This window comes from Silurus meridionalis, chromosome 18 (genome assembly GCF_014805685.1).
Source record: "Silurus meridionalis isolate SWU-2019-XX chromosome 18, ASM1480568v1, whole genome shotgun sequence".
Lineage (NCBI taxonomy): Eukaryota > Metazoa > Chordata > Actinopteri > Siluriformes > Siluridae > Silurus > Silurus meridionalis.
In genome coordinates this window covers 21,780,520-21,803,408 of record NC_060901.1, presented here as the reverse complement: position 1 = coordinate 21,803,408, position 22,889 = coordinate 21,780,520, and the positions used below count along the sequence as shown (strand labels likewise).

The window sequence follows — 22,889 nt, the reverse complement described above, 5'->3', positions numbered from 1 at the left end:
GGCATGTTTAGTAAGCGTTCTCTATATGTAAATGAGCGTGGCATGTTTAGTAAGCGTTCTCTATTTGTAAATGAGCGTGGCATGTTTAGTAAGCGTTCTCTTTATGTAAATGAGCATGGCATGTTTAGTAAGCGTTCTCTATATGTAAATGAGCGTGGCATGTTTAGTAAGCGTTCTCTATATGTAAATGAGCGTGGCATGTTTAGTAAGCGTTCTCTATTTGTAAATGAGCGTGGCATGTTTAGTAAGCGCTCTATATGTAAATGAGCATGGCATGTTTAGTAAGCGTTCTCTATATGTAAATGAGCGTGGCATGTTTAGTAAGCATTCTCTATATGTAAATGAGCGTGGCATGTTTAGTAAGCGTTCTCTTTATGTAAATGAGCACGGCATGTTTACTGATGTGTGGTTGTTTCCTTTATGTAAATGAGCGTGGCATACTTAATGAGCGTTCTCTTTATGTAAATGAGCGTGGCATGTTTAGTAAGCGTTCTATTTATGTAAATGAGCGTGGCATGTTTACTGATGTGTGGTTGTTTCCTTTATGTAAATGAGCGTGGCATGTTTTTTCATTTTTTATTATTATTATTTATTTAAAGGTAAGTGCATGTGAAAGAACCCTTTCGGTTTGTCACCTCTGCAGCGACGGAGCGATGGTGTTAATGAGAAGACGGCGAGGTGTTGTTCTGCAGTCGACGTGCTGATGGAGAGCACCTCAGGAAACACACACACACACACACACACACACACACACACACACACACACACACACACTAGACTTAAAACGTCTATAAACGTTTCCTAAGGAGGATCAGACAGGATGCTGGCCCGGTGGATATAATTACAGAAGTGAGAAGTTACACTCCAGTAAATCTTCACTAAATGTGTGTTTAAGTTGTATTTCACGTGTGTATTTTTTTTTTGGAAACATGAGCTGATGATAGGACGATAAGGATGATAAAAACAGGTCCGGGAGAAGGTGCCGATTTTGACAGTCTCGTTTTGGGCTGTCGAGAGACGGCGCTTGACAGACGAAGACGTTTTCTCTCCTCCGCCGCACCTCGACAGACGGCATTACGCCGCGCCTGACGACGTACTCGTTCGCACGAATCTATCACAAGCTGATTCTCAGATGTTTCTTTCCTGACTTTTTTTTCCCTCATCCACGAACCTGGAACGCATTTGTTCCAAGAAAGCGTTCGGTGGATTTGTTATCGATGAGTGGGGAAAAAAAAAAGGTCCGAAACTGGACCCACCTTCGAATTCATTCATTTGTATGCAGATATATGTTATGAACAAACATAGAGATGAACGTATTGCATTATAACTTGTAATAAAGGCTGTAATAATGATCTGAATGTACAGAAAATGAGATGTTTGATTTGGATTCATATGATTAGTACAGTAATACATACATGTTTCGAGGTATTCTGAAAACGTTCCTTTGATTGAACTCATGGATCCCCCATGAAGAAGAGCTGTGCTTTCGTTACGGTGAGAAAAAGCTGGACAAAAGGGAACCAAAACTAAATATATGGGGACAATCGGTAACGTCGTTACACTGCTTATTTTGTCCTCCTCGAGTGTCTCGGTCCAGGAATCCTGTCCGAACACGTGAGACGTGGAAGCGTACCGACTGAGGCGTCCCACCACCGAAAGATCAATCACTTTTATCCTTGTTCGACTCAAGAGAACCTGGAAAAAAGAAATCGAGAATGTCATCAGAGTTTGTTGTGTCTTAACTTGTAATTCTCACATCATTACGTTAAACGTTCGTATGGCTGTCATTTGGTCATGCAAATTGGCGCGAAGAAAAAGACACGCCAAGCCAAGAAACTAGAATTTGAAGACTGTGGACCATAACAACAACCAGCTAAAAGTTTAAGAGCCCTGTGGACGCAGCGTGGAGGTGAGGGGATTTGATCTCAAGACCTTCTGTGAAGTAATCAAGGTCTTAATCCTCAACCCGTAGCTCATTGGTTAGGAGCCTTTCTCAAGGGCTTTGCAGTAGTAGTGTGGAGGTGCAGGATTGGATCTCATAACCTTTCAAGAAGTCGTCCAACATCTTAACCACTGACCTATCATTTGCTTTATTTGAGAATTTAGAGTTTCGCTCAAGACCCTTGCGGTAGCAGGGTGATGGTGTAGGATGTGATCTCATGACCTTCTGAGAAGAAGTCCAACATCTTAACCACGGAGCTACCACTTTCCTTCATTGAGCATTAAGAGCCTTGCAGTAGCAGCATGGCATTGCAGGGATTTGAACCCATAACCTTCTGAGATGTGGCCCAACATCTTAACCATTTCTCTTAGTTGAGGATCGAGAGCCTTGTGGTAGCAGCAAGGAGGTGCAGGGATTTGAACTCATGACCTTAGAAGTAGTTCATCCAAAAGGTGCTCAATAGGGATGAGGTCAGAGATCTTTAACTCTACCCCATGTAAAGCAGATCTTCATGGAGATGGCTTTGGGCACAGGGGCATTGTCATGCTAGAATATGTTTGGAGAACCACGTATGTCGTAGGTTTTAAGCTTATAACCCTCACCGAATGGAATTATGTGCATTATGTGTGTCTCGGTTTGTGTAGTAGTCATTTTAGTCATTTTGCTTGTATTTTCTACAGTGTTTTTTGGATTTGGGGTCGTACATTGGTGGACGTTTCTCACACACACTTACTCCTTGATGAATCCCAGATATGGCTGTTGAGGGTTTCTCCGATGATGTAGTAGAAGCTGGTGAGGGCAGTGAGGCAGAGGAAGAACACAGCTCTGGACAGCGTGTCGATGTGCTCTAACAGCGGGTAAACCCAGACTCCAGTCACGTTATACACCCAACACATCCTCAAAAAAACACAGAGAGAAAGAGAGGAAACGAGACGGTCACGTTTCATACATACTTTCAGACTTATGACAATCGTTTCCGTCCTCATGTCTGTCTGTCGTGCCGCACCGAGCGAAAGGCTGCAGAATCAGTCACTGGAGTGTCGATGTGTCTACCAGGAGCATGTCGGCCGAGTGAAACACTGCTCCTATTGTCTGTGTGAAGATCTCACTCGCTCAGAGTGTGGGGTCCTGCTGCTGGAAAGACCATTCGTCTGCTCAAACCCTTAGATGAAAACACGATATAGAAAGTCGAGTCCAGGATTCAGAAGAGGAAACGAGATGAAAGATTCCATCAAGGGAACTGGTTTTACCTTTTAGTGTGTGTGTGTGTGTTTGTGTGTGTTGTACAGGGGAGTCTATTACTATTGTTATACATTTCTTCCTATTCTTTAGTTTTTCTTTCTTTTTCTCCTTCCATCCCTCCATCATTCCTGATCTTTTGTATATGTCCTTTGTTCCTTTCTTCCCGTTCTTTTCATTCTTTCCTTTCTTCCTCCTTCCTTCCTGTTTCATCATCTTCTTCCTTCCTTCTCTCCTTTATTCATATTCTTATTTGCCCCTTCTTTCTGTCCTTCCTTCCTGTTCTCTTGTCTTCTTCTTTTCTTCCATCCTTTCTTCCTTTCTTCCTTCCTTCCTTCCTTCCTTCGGCCTTTCCTTTCTTCTTTCCTGTTCTCGCCTTCTTTCTTTCTTTCTTTCCTTCCTTCCTTCCTTCCTTCCTTCCTTCCTTCCTTTCTTCTTTCCTGTTCTCTTGTTTCCTTCCTTCCTTCTTTCCTGTTTCCTTGTCTCTTTCTTTCTTTCTTTCTTTCTTTCTTCTTTCTTTCTTTCTTTCTTTCTTTCTTTCTTTCTTTCCTTCTTTCCTTCTGCCCTTCCTTCATTTCTTTTTCCTGTTCTCTTCCTTATTTCTTTTATTCTTTCTTTCTTTCTTCTTTCCTTTCTTCTTCCTTCCTTCTTTCCTGTTTCCTTGTCTCTTTCTTTCTTTCTTTCTTTCTTTCTTTCTTTCTTCTTTCTTTCTTTCTCTCTCTCCTTCCTTCTGCACTTCCTTCATTTCTTTTTCCTGTTCTCTTCTTTCTTTCTTTCTTTCTTTCTTTCTTTCTTTCTTTCTTTCTTTCTTTCTTTCTTTCTTCTTTCCTGTTCTCATTTCCTTCCTTCTTTCCCATTTCTTTCTTTCTTTCTTTCTTCTTTCTTTCTTTCTTTCTTTCTTTCTTTCTTTCTTTCTTTCTTTCTTTCTTTCTTTCTTTCTCCTTCTTTTTAATTCCTGTATGTCAATTTACTTCCTTTCCTGTTCTCTTTTCTCCTTCCTTCCTTCTTATTCCTTTATATGTCTATTTCCTCCTTCCTGTTCTTTTGTCTCCTTTCTGCCTGTTCTTTTCTATCTTTCTTTCTTTCCTTCGCTCTTCTCTTCCTCCTCAGACCAGTTACGTTCTGATGATTAGTAATAATAGTGCTGTTTTTGATGGACTCTGTGGTGGCGTCGAAACGTTGTGAAGTTAAACGTAGAATAAATAAGGCACGTCTCAGTTAAACGCGTGTTAGTGAGTCAGATTACTGATCACGCCGTGCACAATAAACCCGATCACTCGGGGCTGATGAATGATTAAAGACGCTCGGCTCTCGCATTCTTCCCCTGAAACATGATTGGCCCTTATTGTTTGTGCTGCACAGTGACTGCGGACAAACAGAAGCATTTTATCCTCTCGGAGAAACGTGTTCCGGTTAGTCCTGGAAAAGCATTGATGGACAAAGCACACGGATAGGAAGAGAGAGAGAGAGAGAGAGAGAGAGAGAGAGAGAGAGAGTCTATTTACCAGAGCACATATCCAACACAGAAGCTGCAGACAGCCAGGAGGCCACACCCCCTGCTGGGATAAAGGTGATGTGTGGTTCTCATCTCGATGATGATGAAAGGAAGGACCGTCGTATGCTGCGAAAGAGGAGGGAAAGAAAAAAAATGAGTCTACATTTACCGTCCACAATTCAACACGTCCATTTCCTTTTCTTACTTCCATCCTTTTATTTACCCATGTTTCCTTTTTCATCATCTTCTATCTTTCATTCCTTTCTGTTATTTTATCTCTCTATTCCCTTCCTTCCTTTTATTTTCTCCCTTAATTTCCTTCCTTTTATTTGTCTATCACCTTCTATTCTTCCTTTCTTTGTCTGTCCTTATTGGTCTATAAACTTCCTTCCTTCCTTCATATTTTTGTATTCTTCGATCCTATTCTTTTTCTTTCTTTTCTTCCTTTCTCTTCTTTTATTTGCACCCTATCTATTTGTTCATGTTTGTATATGTTGTCTTTCTTCTATTCCTTCCGGTTATTTTATTTACTCTCGTCCTTCATTTCTTTTATTTTATTTGTCTATGTCCTTTCTTTCTTTTTTCTAGTTGTTTGTCCTTCCTTCCTTCCTTCCTTCCTTCTTTCCTTCCTTCCTCCCTCCCTCAGCCCTGTTCTGTCATTTGTCCAAATACTTATTTTCTTCTTCTTATTTTATTAGATTTGATGTCCGTTCTTTCCTCTTTCATTCCTCTCTGTTCTTTTATTTGTCTGAGTCCTTTATTCCTTTCTGTTTTTTTTGTCTCCATCCATCCTTCCCTTTAACAAATACATTACACAGATTTAACAGCTGTATTCGTGATGCATTTACTATAACCATCATTTAACCATCATCTTTAGATCTCACCATCATCTAAAGATCTCACCATCATCTAAAGATCTCACCATCGTCTACAGATCTCACCATCGTCTTCAGATTTCACAATCGTCTTCATATCTCACCATCTTCTTCAGATCTCACTATCGTCTTCAGATCTCACCATCATCTACAGATCTCACCATCATCTACAGATCTCACCATCATCTACAGATCTCACCATCGTCTACAGATCTCACCATCGTCTACAGATCTCACCATCGTCTTCGTATCTCACCATCGTCTTCAGATCTCACCATCGTCTACAGATCTCACCATCGTCTACAGATCTCACCATCGTCTACAGATCTCACCATAGTCTATAGATCTCACCATCATCTACAGATCTCACCATCGTCTTCAGATCTCACCATCGTCTACAGATCTCACCATCGTCTACAGATCTCACCATCGTCTACAGATCTCACCATAGTCTATAGATCTCACCATCATCTACAGATCTCACCATCGTCTTCAGATCTCACCATCGTCTTCAGATCTCACCATCGTCTACAGATCTCACCATCGTCTACAGATCTCACCATCGTCTTCATATCTCACCATCGTCTTCAGATCTCACCATCGTCTTCAGATCTCACCATCGTCTACAGATCTCACCATCGTCTACAGATCTCACAATCATCTACAGATCTCACCATCATCTACAGATCTCACCATCGTCTATAGACCTCACCATCATCTACAGATCTCACCATCATCTTCAGATCTCACCATCGTCTTTAGATCTCACCATCATCCACAGATCTCACCATCATCTACAGATCTCACACTGCGTGAAAACTTCTTATCGCTCACTCTGATTGCTAATATATACAGTATAAGGTAAAAATCCTGCTCCGAATCGCACCCAGAGATAAAGTAGTGCCATCAGATTACATTTATTCCCATGAGAAAGCGTCTGTGCTGCGTCTCTTCTAAGAACGAAGCTGTTGGAATGAACTCCTGGTACTGTTTTTCATTCTATCTCTTATTTTCGTCTCTCATCTTTGAGCTGTTTATGGAAATCATGTGAAGTTCCAGAAATGCAGAAATCCTTCATTTCTGAATCTCAGGAAGGTCAGTAGGAGATGTTTACAGTAGCTGTTTCAGTCTGGATGGAACTGGAACTGGATGTTATTATGGTTCCAGGTGCTTATATGAAGATTTAACTGACCGCAAACTACCTCTGAAAAACACCCAACCTGAACTTCCAGCCAATCAGAATCCAGTATTCTGACTGACTATAGACCAGCACTGACAACATTATTATTATTAATTATTTATTATTATTAACATTTGTGAACATCAAAAGTCGAATTGTTTTAAACATTTTAAATAAAATAAATAAATAAAATAATAAATAAAATAATATTTTTATATCTATTTATTATAAAGTAAAATATTTTCAAATATTTAATTTTATAATAAATAAAATATTTGAAAATAATTTTTGAAAATATTATTTTATTTATTATAAAACAAAATATTTAAAAATATTTAATAAAAATAAAACGGAATGAATCCAATACACTTTTTATTTATAACGATTAAATTGCATAATTGATTTAATTGGCACAAATTAAATTGATTCAATAAATTACACCCCATTTAGGTAAAACAGGTGTGTATACAAGTGTGTGTGTGTTTGTGTGCGTCTTTTACATTTAATATTTGATTTTCTAAAGATACGTCCCACATACGTCCTGGACATAATACGCGAAAGGATCCGTAGCATTAGCGAACTACAAATGGTGACACTGTGCTAACTCTAGTTTCTTTTTTACACCCCTGCCATTGTTGTGTATGTTTTCAAGTTTAATTATATATATATATATATATATATATATACAATATATATATACAATATTGAGTTACTCCCCAAAAAAGTAACTAATTATGTTACTTAGTTACTTTTTATGGAAAGTAATGCGTTATATTACTTTTGCGTCACTTTTGCGTTACTTGTATCTCTTTCACGCCTTACAGGTTTAACAGGTGTAATATAGATAATTTCCATTAAGAAATAAGTTATATTAGGGCAAAAGACATGTCTTTAACATTTAAAATGTTTAATAACTTCTCAGAGAACAATAAGATGATCAACTAAATTTTGACCACAAGGCTGAACACTTTCCAGTCGCACTTCTGTACACTGCTTTTCAATCTGCCTTCGCCATCAGAAATGTAACTATCGTTCGTGTATATAAGGTTAAGGGTGTGGGCTGCACACTGGTGATGTGGAGGGAGAACATACCTTTCACTGTCATCTCGTAAAACATCATGCAATTCCGTAAATATGACCTCGTCCTTGTCTACATCATTTTCTGCTTCATCATCAGCTTAAAACATTCTGAACGCTTTTACAAAGTTTGCGCTATTATCAGTGACCGTGGCAGTTTATCTTTCCACAAAGAGCAAACGAGCTGTGAATTTGCTCTCTATCTCTGCTGCGATGGCATCGTACATGTGTCTCCCACGGAAAACTTTTATTCTGAGCAGTCCATAGATCTGCAGATGTCGGCAAAAGTTTTCTATATTTCTGTCTCCATTTCCATATATGCAACATTGCATAATGTTGCATATATTCATTATATAGACACACACACACACACACACACACACACATCTGTAGTGCTGTGCTTTGCATGCAGATGTTTTTTTTTTTTTTTGAAGTGGTATTTTTTGCAGTTGACAAGAGCTTTTTACCAACACATAATCTACACATAACCATTATTCCTTTCTCCTTCTCCTCAACTTTTTCAAAATAATAAGAATACTTCCATCACAGTAATGTAATGCTCTGGTTTGCCATCTCCGCTGCTGACTAGCTTCTGTTCCTGTTGCTTGCACGTATGAATGCGCGATTCTACGTGACTACGTTCATTTTAATTCAGTATTTATTTTTTTATGCAAAATAATTTAACTGAAAAGTAACTCGCATTACTTTTTTAAAAAAGTAACTCAGATATTAATGTGTAAATTTATAAAGTAACGCGTTACTTTACTCGTTATATTATTACCCTCAACACTGTATATATATATATATATATATATATATATATATATATATATATATATATATATATATATATATATATATGAAGGGCTGACCCTCGGCGAGTATTGTGTGTCAGGGAGAGTGCTCCCAAGGTCAGGGTTTAGATTTCTCTGGCCTCCTAGGCTGTCCTGGACATACTACCAGCTGACAGAAGAGCTCACATGACACCACAGCCCATCTCCGTCCCCTTTATCAGCCATGAAATGCCTGCTAAATACCTCTTGCTGGGTCAGGGTCGGAGTGAGGTTACTCGTCTCATTTGTGTTTTTTATTTAGCCGGGTTGTGTTTTCTGTGTCCAGGGGGAACCACGTATATGGTTAGTCGGGACACCCGGCTTTTTTCATCCATATGTGCTATCCCCTCCATATGACTCGCAGTGCACAAAGCCGGCTTCATGAAGATCTGCTTTACAAGGGCTGGATGTGTCTGGAAAATCTTGGGGCCTGCTATAGAACTTAAACCCTACTGGACACGTTCAGGATGAATTGGAATGCCACCCCAGGCCTCCTCACTTCCTCACCTACATCGCTACCTGACTTTACTAACACTCTTACAAACAAAATCTAGTGGAACATCTTCCCAGAAGAGTGGAGCTTATTATAAGAGCAAATGATGACTAAATGTGGAATTGGGATGAGACCCCACCCACTTCTGGTTTAAACCCGAGTACGAAACCAGAGCTGATGTTGGAAGCATAAACAGTTACAGATATAGCCGTCAGCATCGCGTTTCACCCGAGATATAAAAGATACGCTGGAGATATTTTCGTTTGAAAGTGGAAGCTTTCTCTCTTTCAATCTCTCTCTCTCTCTCTCTCTCTCTCTGTGTCGTTCTTGTGGTTTTTCTGCTTTGCGCCCCAGGACGCCGGGTGGAAAAATTCCATCCTACAAAACATCCAGAAGATGCTTAACAACGTTAAGACGCCGTGTTTACATGGTTTCGCTTCTGCAACATGCGTTTGCCATTTTAAAAAAAGGGGGAAAAATGCACACACACACCACACACAGGTTATTTAGACTACTTGAAAATGTTATGGAAAAATCATGAGTCAGATTTTCCCGGCCGGATTTTGCCTTACGTCGGAATGAAGGTTGATTCGGTGTTTTCACCCGTTTCACACGTTCGGTTTGGTTGATTGCTAGGCAGGAGCGTTAGCAGGCACGGACGTTTCCATCCACGGAACGAAAGAAAGGTTCTTATTTGTCTGGAATGTTCACAGGAGCCCAGAAATCAGAACAGAAGCATGAGAGCAAAGGATTTCACCGTTTTACTCAAGTCAAGACTATTGTGTGAGCGACAGACAGGCAGGCAGACAGACAGACAGACAGGCAAGCAAGCAGGCAGACAAACAGACAGACAGGCAGACAGACAGACAGACAGGCAGACAGACAGACAGGTAGGCAGGCAGGCAGGCAAACAGACAGACAGACAGGCGGGCAGACAGAAAGACAGGCAGACAGACAGACAGACAGACAGGCAGGCAGGCACGCACGCACACACGCACACACACACACACACACACAAAGATTAAAAGATAAATAGATTTTAATGCCAGAAAAGTTCATGCCACAGCTTTCTAAGACGTCCTATAGAATTGTGTGGTAACAAGTTTGCGGAAGAACTACATATGGCTGGAACAGTCGGGTGTCCCAATACTTTTGCCTTTCCAGTGTATATTTCTAATAAGGCTGAACTAAAAAGCCAGCAGCTCACACCAAACCCGTTTTAACGAAGGGGTTTGGCTGGAGAAAACCACACAACAACTTTTCCAGGCTCGGCTCGGCACGGTGCTTAAATCACGCAGGATCCAGTATGTTATTTGTGCACGGCCTGAAAAGCGTTGGACTGGAAGGATAATTGAAAAACAGACCTGCAATTATTGATCTTTTATAAGCATTTATTCACAAAAAAAAAACTGTAAAGGAAATACCTAAACTAAGAGCATACACTTGGAAAAAAAATACGGAATATTATTTATCATTTTTCCCGAAGTAAATCGATATCAGAGAACAGCATGGGTTTTTGCCCTGCTGTGGTTTTTGGAGCGCTTTTTTCCGATCTGCTAACTAAATCTGTCTCCTGAAAAACACATCTGTTTCCTCTGGTTCTGGGTTCGATCGTGCCAGGCTGAATCACACTCTCTGTTCAGTTCTACTCAGGTTCTAGCGAGAGGCCCGGTGCCGAGCCGAACTCTCTGCCGGTGGTACATTAAAGGTCAAAGTCGGCCGGTTTAAGAACCCAGCTCTATGAGATTGATTCGGATCGGATCGGATCGTTTAACTGACTCGGATCTATGAATAGTTTCTTGCCACTGAGTATGAAAATCTATATAAAAATATGAGTTGTGTGTGAATAATAAATGCTCATATTGTCACTGGGTGTGGTATTAAACCGTTTTTTAACACTGCACAGTAAACACACGATCACGTGTGTGTGTGTGTGTGTGTGTGTGTGTGTGTGTGTGTGTGTGTGTGTGTGTGTGTGTGTGTGTTAATTAGCTCGCTTAACTCCAGAAACAGAAACAGGGTGTTACATTTTCCTGGCAGTATCTTACAAGAAGATGATCTCCTCTTTCTGGATGTTTTGGCTCGATGTGTCTCGCACCGCTGCCGTCGCTTTGCAGCACAGCCCCCGAGTTCAAGGCCGAGCGTGTCATCGGATTAGTATTGTATAACATTTCAGTCCCAATACACGTTTCCTTTCGATCGTGTTATGCACCGGACGATTAACTAAATCACGCGAATCGCGATCTTTGTTTTTATAGAGTACGTCTGCGTCAAGCTTAACAAGAAGTCTGGTTGCCATGCAGAATTATCCTAGCGGCGATCAATCACATGCGTATCTAGCTACACTGTATAAACAAAAGTATGTGGACAACATTAGATCGCGTGAAGGGGAAATTTCATGCGGCTGCACCATGTGATCTGATTAACATCTGTGGATTTGCTGCATTTGGACAAATCGCTGCTTGAACAATACAACACACTACACAGTGTCAGTGTGCAGATATAACTGACCTCCGTCTGTCTGCCCGCCTGATTGCCTGTCTGTCTGCCCGTCTGTCCATCCGCATGTCCGTCCGTGCGTCTGTCAGTCTGCCTGTCTGTCTGCCCATCTGTCTATCCGTCTGCCTGTCTGTCTGTCCATCCGCCTGTCTGTCTGCTCATCTGTCCATCTGCCTGTCCATCCGCCTGTCTGTCCATGCGTCTGTCCATCTGCCTGTCCGTCTGCTGTCGGTCCATCTGCCTGTCTGTCTGTCTACACCTCTGTCCATCTACCTGTCTTTCTGTCCATCCATCTGCCTGTCTATCTGTCTGTCGTCCGTCTGCCTGTTTGTCCGTCTGCCTGTCTGTCTGTCCGTCTGTCCATCTGCCGGTCTATCTGTCTGTCTGTCTGTTTGTCTGTCAGTCTGTCTGTCTGTCTGTCTGTCTGTTCATACGCCTGTCTAACTATCTGTCTGTCTGTCTGTCTGTCTGTCTAATTTAAAGTAAAAACGCCAAGTTCTTGATTGTTTCCGTGGCGCAGTTTCACATCTCCTGCGGACGGAGAACTCCTAACTCGGTTCCTGCTGCGAGTCTGAAACGTACCAGTAATCACAGCGGGAGTGTACATTTAAAGACAATTTGCTGAAGCGCATCCCATCCAATTTGGCCCGTGGGCTCATCTTTTTTCCACTCCGACAGAAGGAATGCCAAAAAAGAAAAAAAGAATCTCCAGGTCTATGAGGCTTTTGCACGGTGTGAACTTTTCTTTACTGGAAAAGGATGTAGATGACCCCAGGCACTGAGGAAGCGATTAGGTTGTTATGTAGTGAGTAGGGAAAAAAATAAGGTCCTGAGACGTTCGGTTGGACAAAGTGCTTGTCGAAATCTGTGTGCAGTATAGAATTCTTGTCACTTCATCAGCTACTCGAGTCTAGTTAGCCAATTGTTCGCCCACAAATAAATCACTCTGAGATCAATCGATACCGAATTCGACTCAGACGATTAGAAGGAGTACGGGGCTACTGGAAGTCCAAAAAGAGCTTCATGAATAGTTGATGGCGAACGAGGGCAGCTCCGGTGAGGAAAAGGCTATGGGCAGCGTATCGCCTTTGTCTCCACTCTTTCCGGTCGGACGCACAACAAAAGCGCGATGTTGATGCAGAGGTTGTTTACCTTCGATAATTAGTCGTAAAGAACCTCGGTATACACAATGACCGCCGCTCCAGGGCTGTGCGTCAGTTAAAGCTCCTGTGAACTAACCTTGTGAATTAAACATGACCCTGGCTGAGCGCAGTCTGTCCCAGGAGCAGATTCGATTGCTAACAAAATGTAAGTTTTTCTAAGGGCGCAAAAAAGGTGCCATTTTGAAAGGGTCTCTTAGAAGATGAGCTACATTTGAAACTAAGCTACATTTCTTCTTACCTCGTAATCCCTGAATACAGAAGGGTATTGCATGGGACGTCTTTGGATGCAGGAGCATGACATTTTCCCTTTACTTGAACTACGAGACATAAACCAAAGTGCACAAAGCCCCAGCTCCTTTAAGATCTCCTTTTCATGGTTTGTGTGTATGTGAAAGATCTTGAGTGGCCTGCTGTAGAGCTCCAACCCTATTGAGAATAATTGGAACACCAGGTCTCCTCACCTACATCAGTATCTAAATTCACAAACACGCTTGTAGCTGAATGAAATTTCACAAACATCTTCCCAGAAGAGTGGTGGTTCTTATAAAAGGGAATGTGGAATGAGATGTTTAAAACGAAGCACATCCAAATCTGATGGTCAGGTGTCCACAAACTTTTGTCCAAAAAGTGTGTGCAAAAGTTACTGTAAACAATTTGTGTCAACCGTGAAAAACGTCCAGCTCAGCCATCTTGACCGCGTGATGGCTTCGGGATTACATCGCTGTAAATATTTTGCATTCCATGGTACCTTGTTTTTGTTTTGTTTGTTTATCCGCGCTTCCATAGCGACCGTCCTCTGCTTCTCCTTAGCTCATGGGAGGAAATGAGTCGTGTTACAGCGAAGCCTGCGCTCGCGCTCGATTCCCAGACGCCGCTGGCCTTCGCTTGTTCTTTCTGCCCCCTGTTTCGGCTGTTTTATCACCTGAAATACCTCCAAACTTGAAGTGTTTTACACCTGACTGTTTAGAATAGCAACCAGCCTGAGCGTTTCAAGCAGTGGCAAAGGTGTTGATTAAACGACGAGATGTGCTAAAAATGACTCGTGTTTCTCCAAATCGTTTCTTCGAATGCTGTATAAATGGAAAGTTTTTCGCAAGGTGACGAGGACCGTGTTGGTCAGGAGGCATCACATGAGGACTTTGAAACAGATGTTTAGGGGGAAGCAATGGGTGTGATTAGGTAATAGAATTACAGAAAAATAGGAGCACTTGGGCCTTTAAAACTGACTGTGTAATGTTTTTATCCCCATAAGCAGCCTGAATAAGAGACTGTACTGACACACACACAGTTAAACACTCAAACACCTTCGTTTCAATTTCTTTGCACGAATTTCTCTGCAAATCATCACCAAATGTTCATATGTACACTATTTATTATTATATGGACATGGTGTGTTATTGTGTTGTTTGCATGCATTTGTTTGTTCGTTGTTTTGTTTTGTTTTGTTTTGGGTTCATTTGTTGGTCTTTGGTTTCATTTGACTGTGTACTATACTATACAGATCCTGTCGAAAGTCTGGAAACACCAAGTCTCCTACAGGTTTTGAAACCCATGAGACGCATGTATCTTGTGTTTCTATGCAACAAACATATAACACAAAAATTGGATACTGAACGACTTCTGGGTAGTCCAAATGGGACATTTGTGGCTCTAACAGAAGAACCTATTTAAGATGGAGACCAAGAGAGACGTTACCAGATGTTGGCGCAATCAAACATGAAGGTGGAAGTGTAATGGTATAGGATTGTTTTGGAGTAGGGAAACACTATGCAATTCCGTCTGGACTCTGCGACTTGTTTGCGACTTCACCATACAACAAGATGATGAGCTGAAGCATTTGTCCGAGCTCTGAAAGCGTTATTTAGTTATTTAGAACAGTCATCTGGAGTGCTATCTATTAATTGAACGCTCTGCCCAGTCATCGCACCTAAATCCAAATGAACTGCACTGGGATGAACAAGAAAACTAGTGAAGAACACATGGGTGTAGTGGAGCTCGTTATAGTGTACAATACTATTAAAGGAGCAGCCCAGAGGGTTTTTTTTACCAATCTTTGTGAAGAATATGGTAACTAAAGAATTGGACATGACTATAATCATTTCTCTCTTATAAAGGGTTTTTCACTTATAAAGAAATTGGACATTAGTTTGTACAGTATTGTTTTTCACTCGTCTGGGTATCAATGCTTCCTTTCCTTTCCTTTCCTTTCCTTTCCTTTTCTTCCCTTTCGGTTGTCAAGTTCATTTTTGTAGCTTACGAGTACCACAACGGTTTCCAGTTGCTCGCTGCGATTGTTTAAAATTCCTTTCAGTGATTCATAATGACTCGTTCTGTGGTTCAGAACAGAAACAATGCTGATCATCAGATTTACCCTGAAAAAAAACAAAGAAAAACCAAAAGATGTTCCAAGTCTGTAGGTTCCACCTGACACCAAAATGTCACCTTCCTGCATTCACACGTAACCAAGGCACTAATTGTTCTTTTCACTTCGATCTTACTGCAAGGACATTCGAGCGTAATAGTTTTATTGTTGTATTGCAGACTTCTGCAATCTTTTAAGATAATTACAAAACCGAGACTGTACAATCGAATCGAATCGTACGGTAGTCAGTACAATTCTTTTTAGCAAATATTCCCAAGCAATCTTTGGTTGCTTTGACTTTTGATAGCCTCAAAATCAGACGTTTAAAATTAGTATGATACGTACCATTCCATGGTTTAGCCACTGAGGTATGAAATTATCCAGGAGTCTTGGGTACACCAGATCTCTGTCATAGAGGTACAGGCTCCAGAACATCGTCACTACAAACTGAAAAACACAAAGGGAATTTATAATAAAATAATGTATCTGTAATCAACTTTTAAGAACTAGTTCGGGGGACAGTGAATAGAATCGGTTAATGTACTTAAGTAGCTTATTCACGTATCTGTACTTTGCTGAAGTATTTCCATTTCGGGAGACTTTTACTTCACTACACTTCAAAGTCAAATAACTTTTTACTCAACTACATTTTGCGAAATCATTAGATCCTTTATATTTATGAGGAGAAAAACTTAACCGGTCAAACACGCAACAAGTATCCAATCAGGAAGGAGCGTGCGCTCTGTTTTAAACTTGTTTTGATTGGCGCTCGGTGTATCTACTTATTCACTTCAGCGCCAGTTCAACAGGAAGCGAAACATTTTGAGAAAAATAAATGATGGAAGATTTGTGTACTTCATCCAACATTGCTCTTAAGGGGTATGTTGTGATAGTTCTTGGAGCATGAGCATGTATTAGATGATATTAATTAAACCCTCGATTTGAAACCCAGGAAAAACATTACCACTCGTGGTTTGTTTAGCAAGCGATGACACAGAAATTACACTTGGGTGCAGAATGAAATAGCCAGAACTGAACAGCACCATGTTGGGCAGACAGGTTTTGAAGAATACGAGCCATTAGTGTGGTTTCTTTTAGTAAATCAAGAGTGTCTGGCTTCCAAAGGGTGTAGATTCAGGCAGGTGGAAGTGTGGACCAACCATTAATCAGGCTTGGGTGCAGACCAAAACAGCTGGAACTCAAAAAATAAACAGCGCCATGTTGGATGGATGGGTTTTGTAAGACACTGGACTTTGATGTGGTTTCTTCTGGCTTCCCACGGTGTAGACCTTTCAGGCAGGTGGAGGAGACCACGTTCCTCCACCCAGCAAGGCCTTTTATACAGGCCCAGTGTGTAACCACTTCTGATCATGATTGGGGGCATACCAAAACAGCTAGACTAAACAAATAAATAAACAGCACCATTTTGGATGGACAAGTTTGGAGTGTATGTGCCTTTGTTGTGGTTTCTTTCAGTAAATCAAAATTGTCTTGCTTCCTGAGGTGTGGACATTTCAGGCAGGTGGTTGAGACCATGTTGCTTTCCCAAGCAGGGCCATCTACACAGCTTCAGGGTGGAACAACCTCTAATCATGCTCAGCTGGTCTGAGACACACAAGCATTGAAATTGTAACTTGATCCGGACCCCACCCAAACACTGAAAGTCAACGTATCTGCTTGAACACAAACCTTAGAGGCTAAAACTAATAATATTTTCTAGTGATCTCGACATAACAAAAGTTGTTCTAGAACATGCTCTTATGCCAAATACACACCCGAAAATGTTTGCTATGTCAAGATTGTGAGAAAATTAAGTTGAGATCAAGAGAAAACAACTCATTAAATCGTAATCATGAGAAAACTAGAAAGAACAAATATTATAATGCATGGTCTCTTAGGACGTCCCTATAAACTGACTACTGACAGCACAATTCAAAATAAGAGAAAACGAATGATCTGGAAAACAAGCTCTTTACTACTTCTTGGGTTTTTGAGGTCCTTGGAAAGCACATGCTGTGTGAGGAGGAACTTCCCATTCTCCCTCCTCAATACTACCTTTGATCCCTGTGGTTTTACCTGCTCTGAAAATCCCTCTTTGGAATGAACAAACCTCATTTAAGGACTTGACAGGATCCTGTTTGCATTGGTCCTTTCGGTTTCCAGAAATAATCCGGTGATGGCTAAATAAACAGAGCCGTGTTGGAAGGACAGGTTTGGTGAATACGGGCCAATGATGTGGTTGTGGTGTCCAGCTTCCTGAGGTGTGGACTCTCCAGGCCAGTGGTTTGTTTAGATTTCGCCCATGCATAAAAACTCTTACAAACTCTAAACCTGGTCAGTTCACTCAATGGCTAATGGAGAAAGAAAAAAGGCCTTGTATTTTAAAGTACATTTACGTTTACGGCATTTGGGAGATGCACTTATCCAGAACGACATACAACTGAGCACTTGAGGGTTAAGGGCTTCGCTCAAGGGTCCAGAGGTGACCAAAAGGTGGTGCTGGGATCTGATTTGTAACCTTAACCATTAAGCTACCACCTCCCTTAACTTTGATTACACCTGACCTTAGAGAATTGACTCTACTACTTCTACTACATTTACGGCATTTAGCAGACACCCTTAACCTTAACTTATACAACTGAGCAGTTAAGGGTCTTGCTCAGGGGCCCAGCAGTGGCAGCTTTGTGTTGCTGGGACTGACTTTTGAAGGTCGATGCACCTTGTGACTGTGCGTGCAGCTTAGTGCTGCCATCTGTTGGCGGGTTAAAAAACTAGTGTCAAAACTACTGGATACCATCTCGTATTCTTTAGCGCAGTCCAATGAATCGTATTAGTATTAGTAAAGTATAATTAGCTTTAATAAATACAAGGTAGACCGTGTATTAAATACAATTCGGTTGATTGAAATTTATATGATTGCATTAGACATCCAGAACATCAGTTTGGAAATGTAAAATGTCGAGACCTTTCACAAAAAAATAAATAAATAGCCATTATTAGCAAAAATAATTGTTTTTTCCCCCACATCAGCCCTGAGCGAATGATGTGCAGAGAGAAATCTGAGTCCCGTGCCAAGTTCCCAGGCTAAGCAATAATGCCAAGTGTGACATTTTTGGTGATGACAGAATGGTGAGTTATGTGCCAAAACTTTGTCATGATTATCACACAGCATACACACTTGCTTAACATTTTGTTTACACAGACAGTCTCCTTTCATGATTTTAGTCATCTCGGCCCTGGTTTATATTGTACCAGTCTGTCTGCCATCGATTGTCTGATTATATCCTCCTGTGTCTTATTGCTTGTCAAGTCTTGTTTTTGTTTCCTTGTTCCTTGGTTCTTGTATGTCAAGTTTTGACTCATGCACTTGCTTTCTTTGTTACAGTTAGGCTTACGTCACCAGGCCATCACCACACCTGCTTCTGGGTTTTTCCCACAGGTCTATTTCATACTCTGATAATATAAATAAGATGCATCCATTTAATGGCATGTGGATCAGACGTAACATTATGAGCGGTGAAGTAAATAACACTGTTTATCTTTTCATCATGGTACCTGTTAGTGGGGGGATATATTAGAAAGCAAGTAAATAGTTTGTCCTCAAAATTGTGTTGGCTAGATGACACTAGTTTCAGAGCCTCTCCAAAGCTGCAGCTCTTGTGGGGTGTTACCGGTCTGCATTGGTCAGTATCTATCAAAAGTGGTCCAAGGAAGGAACAGTGGTGAACCGGCGATGGGGTCACGAATGGTCAAGGCTCATTTCTGAAAGTGAGGAGCGAAGGCTGACCAGTGTCCAATCAGATAATGTAGCTCAAATTGCTGTTTATGTAAACGTTGAAATGTTCAATGTTCATAGCACGATTGCCCATGATTGGCGTCTCTGTAGATGTCTTAACAGATGTATAAACACAAACATTAATGGAGCTACGCTACTCACCACTCCTACAGGAAAAGCTAGCACGGCCATCATCCAGTCCCTTAGACTGATCAGCTTCCGGAGTTGCCTCTCTTGCTCCACATTGGCCGTGCCCTTCATCAAGAGGCTGGAAATGTCTGTCAGGACGCACACTCCGAAGAACACTGCTTGGATGACCTGGAGAAATTAAGACAGAGAATGGTAATGCTAATACTAATGCTAGCACAGCTGCCAACTTTGTTTTGTCCACGATGGGTGACTTATTTTGTACTTACAATTATATTGAAAGACCCTTCATTCCTAGAAGGACATTTCATCTTTATTTGAACTAGGAGACCTCAAACCTGTTCCAGAGTGAGGATGCCCCTATCCACAATTCCAACTCAATAAAGATCTGCCTTACATTAGTTGAATATGGTGTAAGAACTTGGATGGCCTGCTAAAGAGCTCAAAACCCTTAGGGATGAATTAAAATGCCACCCCCTTACCACCTCATCTACATCAGTACATGACTTTACTAACACCCTTGTGGATGAATGACCACAAATCTCCACAAAAGCTCCTCAGAAGAGTGGAGGTTATCAGAACAGCAAATGGGGGCTAAATTTACAATGGAATGTTCAAAAAGCAAAACGGGCATCCGTAAACGTTTGGCCATAGAGTGTTTCAGGAACCAGCAAATTAAGATGTAAATGTGGTAAAAGTATTTGAATTTAAAAAGATTTACAACCCTAATGGGTTTGTGAAATCAGCACCAAAGAATTAGCATTCGTTTGTCATTCATTTACACAATATCTTTCGTTTTGAGAGTGACCTCTGTTCCTAGTGTCTATGGAAAATAAAGTGGACAACCTCTTATTTTCTACCACAGGTTGGGTTTAACCTAGCATGGGATGAGACTCTTAGTCATTGCTAGCTCAACAGTTGCCTAGAATCTAAAGGAACATCCATGTGTCATTCTCAAAACACTAAAAGGTGTTTCCAGACTTTAAAAATAAGTCTGGAAACACCTTCCTGTATGGGGTTGATGTTGCCCTCTGGATGTAAAATCGAAGCTAAATCACCCCATTATTAAAGCCTTCTGTTGTACTATTTCCAACCCCGTGTTAGCGAACGTGAACAGATCCAGATTTACGGCAAGAAATGGTGCTCACGAGTACGCTTATACGCTTTCCAACTCGCTACTAAAGGACTTACTGCCGTTTCAGCTTAGCTATACCTCATTTTATCTCTTTCTTTATCTTTAAAATTGTGTCCTAAAGATTTACACGAGCTACCAGACACCGCTGGTGGTGACAGCAGTGTTTTGAGCTCAAGAATGTTCAGTTTTTCACATTTAAAAAGCTAAACTAGCTGATAGTATCATTAGCAAAACAACATGACTGAACAAAATGTTGGCACAAACCAAAGCTAGCTGGCTAATGTGTATGGCCTTAGCAAAGCACAATGATGAAACTTGCTAAGATTAGCCACTTTCTCCTTATGAAACTCCAGTTAGCAATAAAATGCTCCATTCAGGAATGGAGGGCACCATGTTTTCCTGTCAGACAGAAGAACAGCGGCAGTACTTTAAGGTAGAAACGCACTGGTAATGTAAGAAGTCAAAATACAATAGACAGGCTAATTCAATCTGACAGGAAAGCTAGCTAGTTCTCAAAATGCACATTTATTGTAGTCCTAGGGAGTGTTTTTCAAAACAAACCCTCAAGTTAGATGAAGCTACATGACTGTATGAGTTCAGCAACTACTTTGAGTTTCATTTACATTTAGCATTTAAATTTACACCCTTCTCGAGAGCCTCGTACAATTTATACAACTCAGCTCAACTCAAACAGCTTGGTGGTGTTGGTGACCACACAACCTTAGAGGTCCATCGTCTTAAGCCACTATGTTTCGGATTAAACATTTAGACGTTTTATTGTGTTAGCACCAGGGGCGGATATAGAAAATGATTTATGGGCTGGCACTTTATGGGGTGGCATGAGAAATATTGGGGGTGGCAACACTAAAGCAAGCATCCTTGCATGGTTTTTGTTTAGTCGGTTGCATTGATTGTGTTTGATTCACTAAAACGAATTAGTTCATACGAGTCGTTTGTTCGGACTAATAGAAAGATGAGATTTTTTGCCATTATTTATAGGTATATGTTTTTGTTTATGTCACCACATGCTTTTTATTCGCTTGAGGAAACTGATTACATTTATATTTTATACCTTACACACAGAAGAATGACATTTTATTTTATTTAACTTGCTAAGCAGTGATGTTAATACTGATAACGTGCATTAAGTGCAGACCGATTCTTCGAAAAAAAGAAAAAAGATTTTTGTTTTTTCCTTCATTGCATCAAGGTGAACCCAAACTAGAGGTCTTGAGGTGTTTGCACCAAAGATATTCCTCATGCTGAGAAATAAATTATTCACTTTCAATTATAAAAAAACAACCTATATATAAGAATGAAGAAAATGCATATTAGGAATTGCAGTATTTATTTATTTCTTTATTTATTTATTTTTAAAAGCCCATCATATGGAAAGAGATGTAAGCTTGTAACAGTCTGCGCATGCGTAGACGCGACCTGGCTTCTCTATATGTCTTGTTGATAAAACAAGCGAGTTTTCTCTCCAAGCTGCATAAAAAAACGACCTTATTATCGCCTGACGTGTGATTCCTATTAAATCAACACACTAATACGAAAAACCCGAGGAGTTTATGTGGAAAACATGAGTCATGAGCAAGCAAGTATAATAACCAGCTGCGCATGCGCAGAACGCAAGCAGGCGCGACTCAGATTTTTAATTATAGTGCAATTATTATTAATGATGATGATGATGATAACTCTTTGCACCCTGATCTACAGATCTAGGTTCTGCACACTCAGGAAGAACCTCAAACACACACACACACACACACACACACTCGTGCAGAAGGACATGCAGACGGGTTCTCCCGGCCTGCATGTACATTTCTTTCTTTCGTTCTTTTATTTTTTGGAGGAAAACTTACCAAATTTATGAAAGTCAGAAACTTCCAGCTCCCTCCGTAGGTCTGATGTGCGGGCATGTCTATGGCTTTGTAATTGCAGATGATGGAGAAGTAGGACATTAGAATGGCAACTCTGAGGATTTGAGAAGGAATGAGCGCCATGATGTTCTTTTTTTATATAAATATATATATAAATAAATATATATATATTTATATAAAACAGCTCCCGTTCACCTCCCGCTGTTGTTTGTAGTCGGTGAAGGAGGAAAAGGATGCTGGGATGAAGGAAGGAGGAGGATGGATGGAGGGATGGAGGGAGGGAGGCTGTTGCTGTGGTAACAGATTCAGTTTTATGATGACCGAGAGTAATAATTTTGCAATGGATTGAACTTTGGATTGCACCATTTTAAAAAAAAGGAATAATTATATATTATATATTATATAATAATCATTACAATATATATATATATATATATATATATATATATATATATATATATATATATATATATATATATATATATATATAAAATTTCTGTAATTCATATAAATAATGTTCGTTCCACTTTAGAGATGTTTCTGGGTTCCTGGAGGCCCCAAGATAGAAAATAAAGAATAAAGAAACAAAATGTCTACGTTTGTTTTAATCCCATTTTACTGACTTTTGTGATCCTTATAGTGTTTTTTTTATTATTTAATAAATAATAAAATGTATATTATTATTATTTATAAAAAATTTATAGAATAAATAAAATGTCAAAATAAAATAAAATCAAATATAATACATATATTAAAACAATAAAAATTATAAAATAAAATAATAAAATAAT

At 40.3% G+C, this 22,889-nt stretch overlaps 1 protein-coding gene across 3 annotated transcripts; it reads right to left on the bottom strand.

Annotated features, from left to right (window-relative positions):
- Nucleotides 1–1,253: 1,253 nt before the first annotated feature.
- Nucleotides 1,254–22,366, bottom strand: aig1 (androgen-induced 1 (H. sapiens)). Of its 3 annotated transcripts, XM_046873501.1 has the most exons (6): nt 22,081–22,364; nt 19,096–19,251; nt 15,504–15,605; nt 4,687–4,802; nt 2,676–2,839; nt 1,254–1,695 (listed from the first exon to the last, which is right to left on the bottom strand). In XM_046873501.1, the coding sequence occupies exons 1-6, from the start codon at nt 22,219–22,221 to the stop codon at nt 1,661–1,663; spliced, it is 714 nt and encodes a 237-aa protein (XP_046729457.1). In that variant the 5' UTR covers nt 22,222–22,364; the 3' UTR covers nt 1,254–1,660. The 3 variants fall into 3 exon arrangements, with proteins under 3 accessions (XP_046729457.1, XP_046729459.1, XP_046729458.1); XM_046873503.1 differs by lacking the exons at nt 19,096–19,251; nt 22,081–22,364 and adding an exon at nt 16,319–16,587; XM_046873502.1 differs by lacking the exons at nt 1,254–1,695; nt 2,676–2,839 and adding an exon at nt 2,854–3,104 and having other exon boundaries at nt 22,081–22,366.
- Nucleotides 22,367–22,889: the final 523 nt, after the last annotated feature.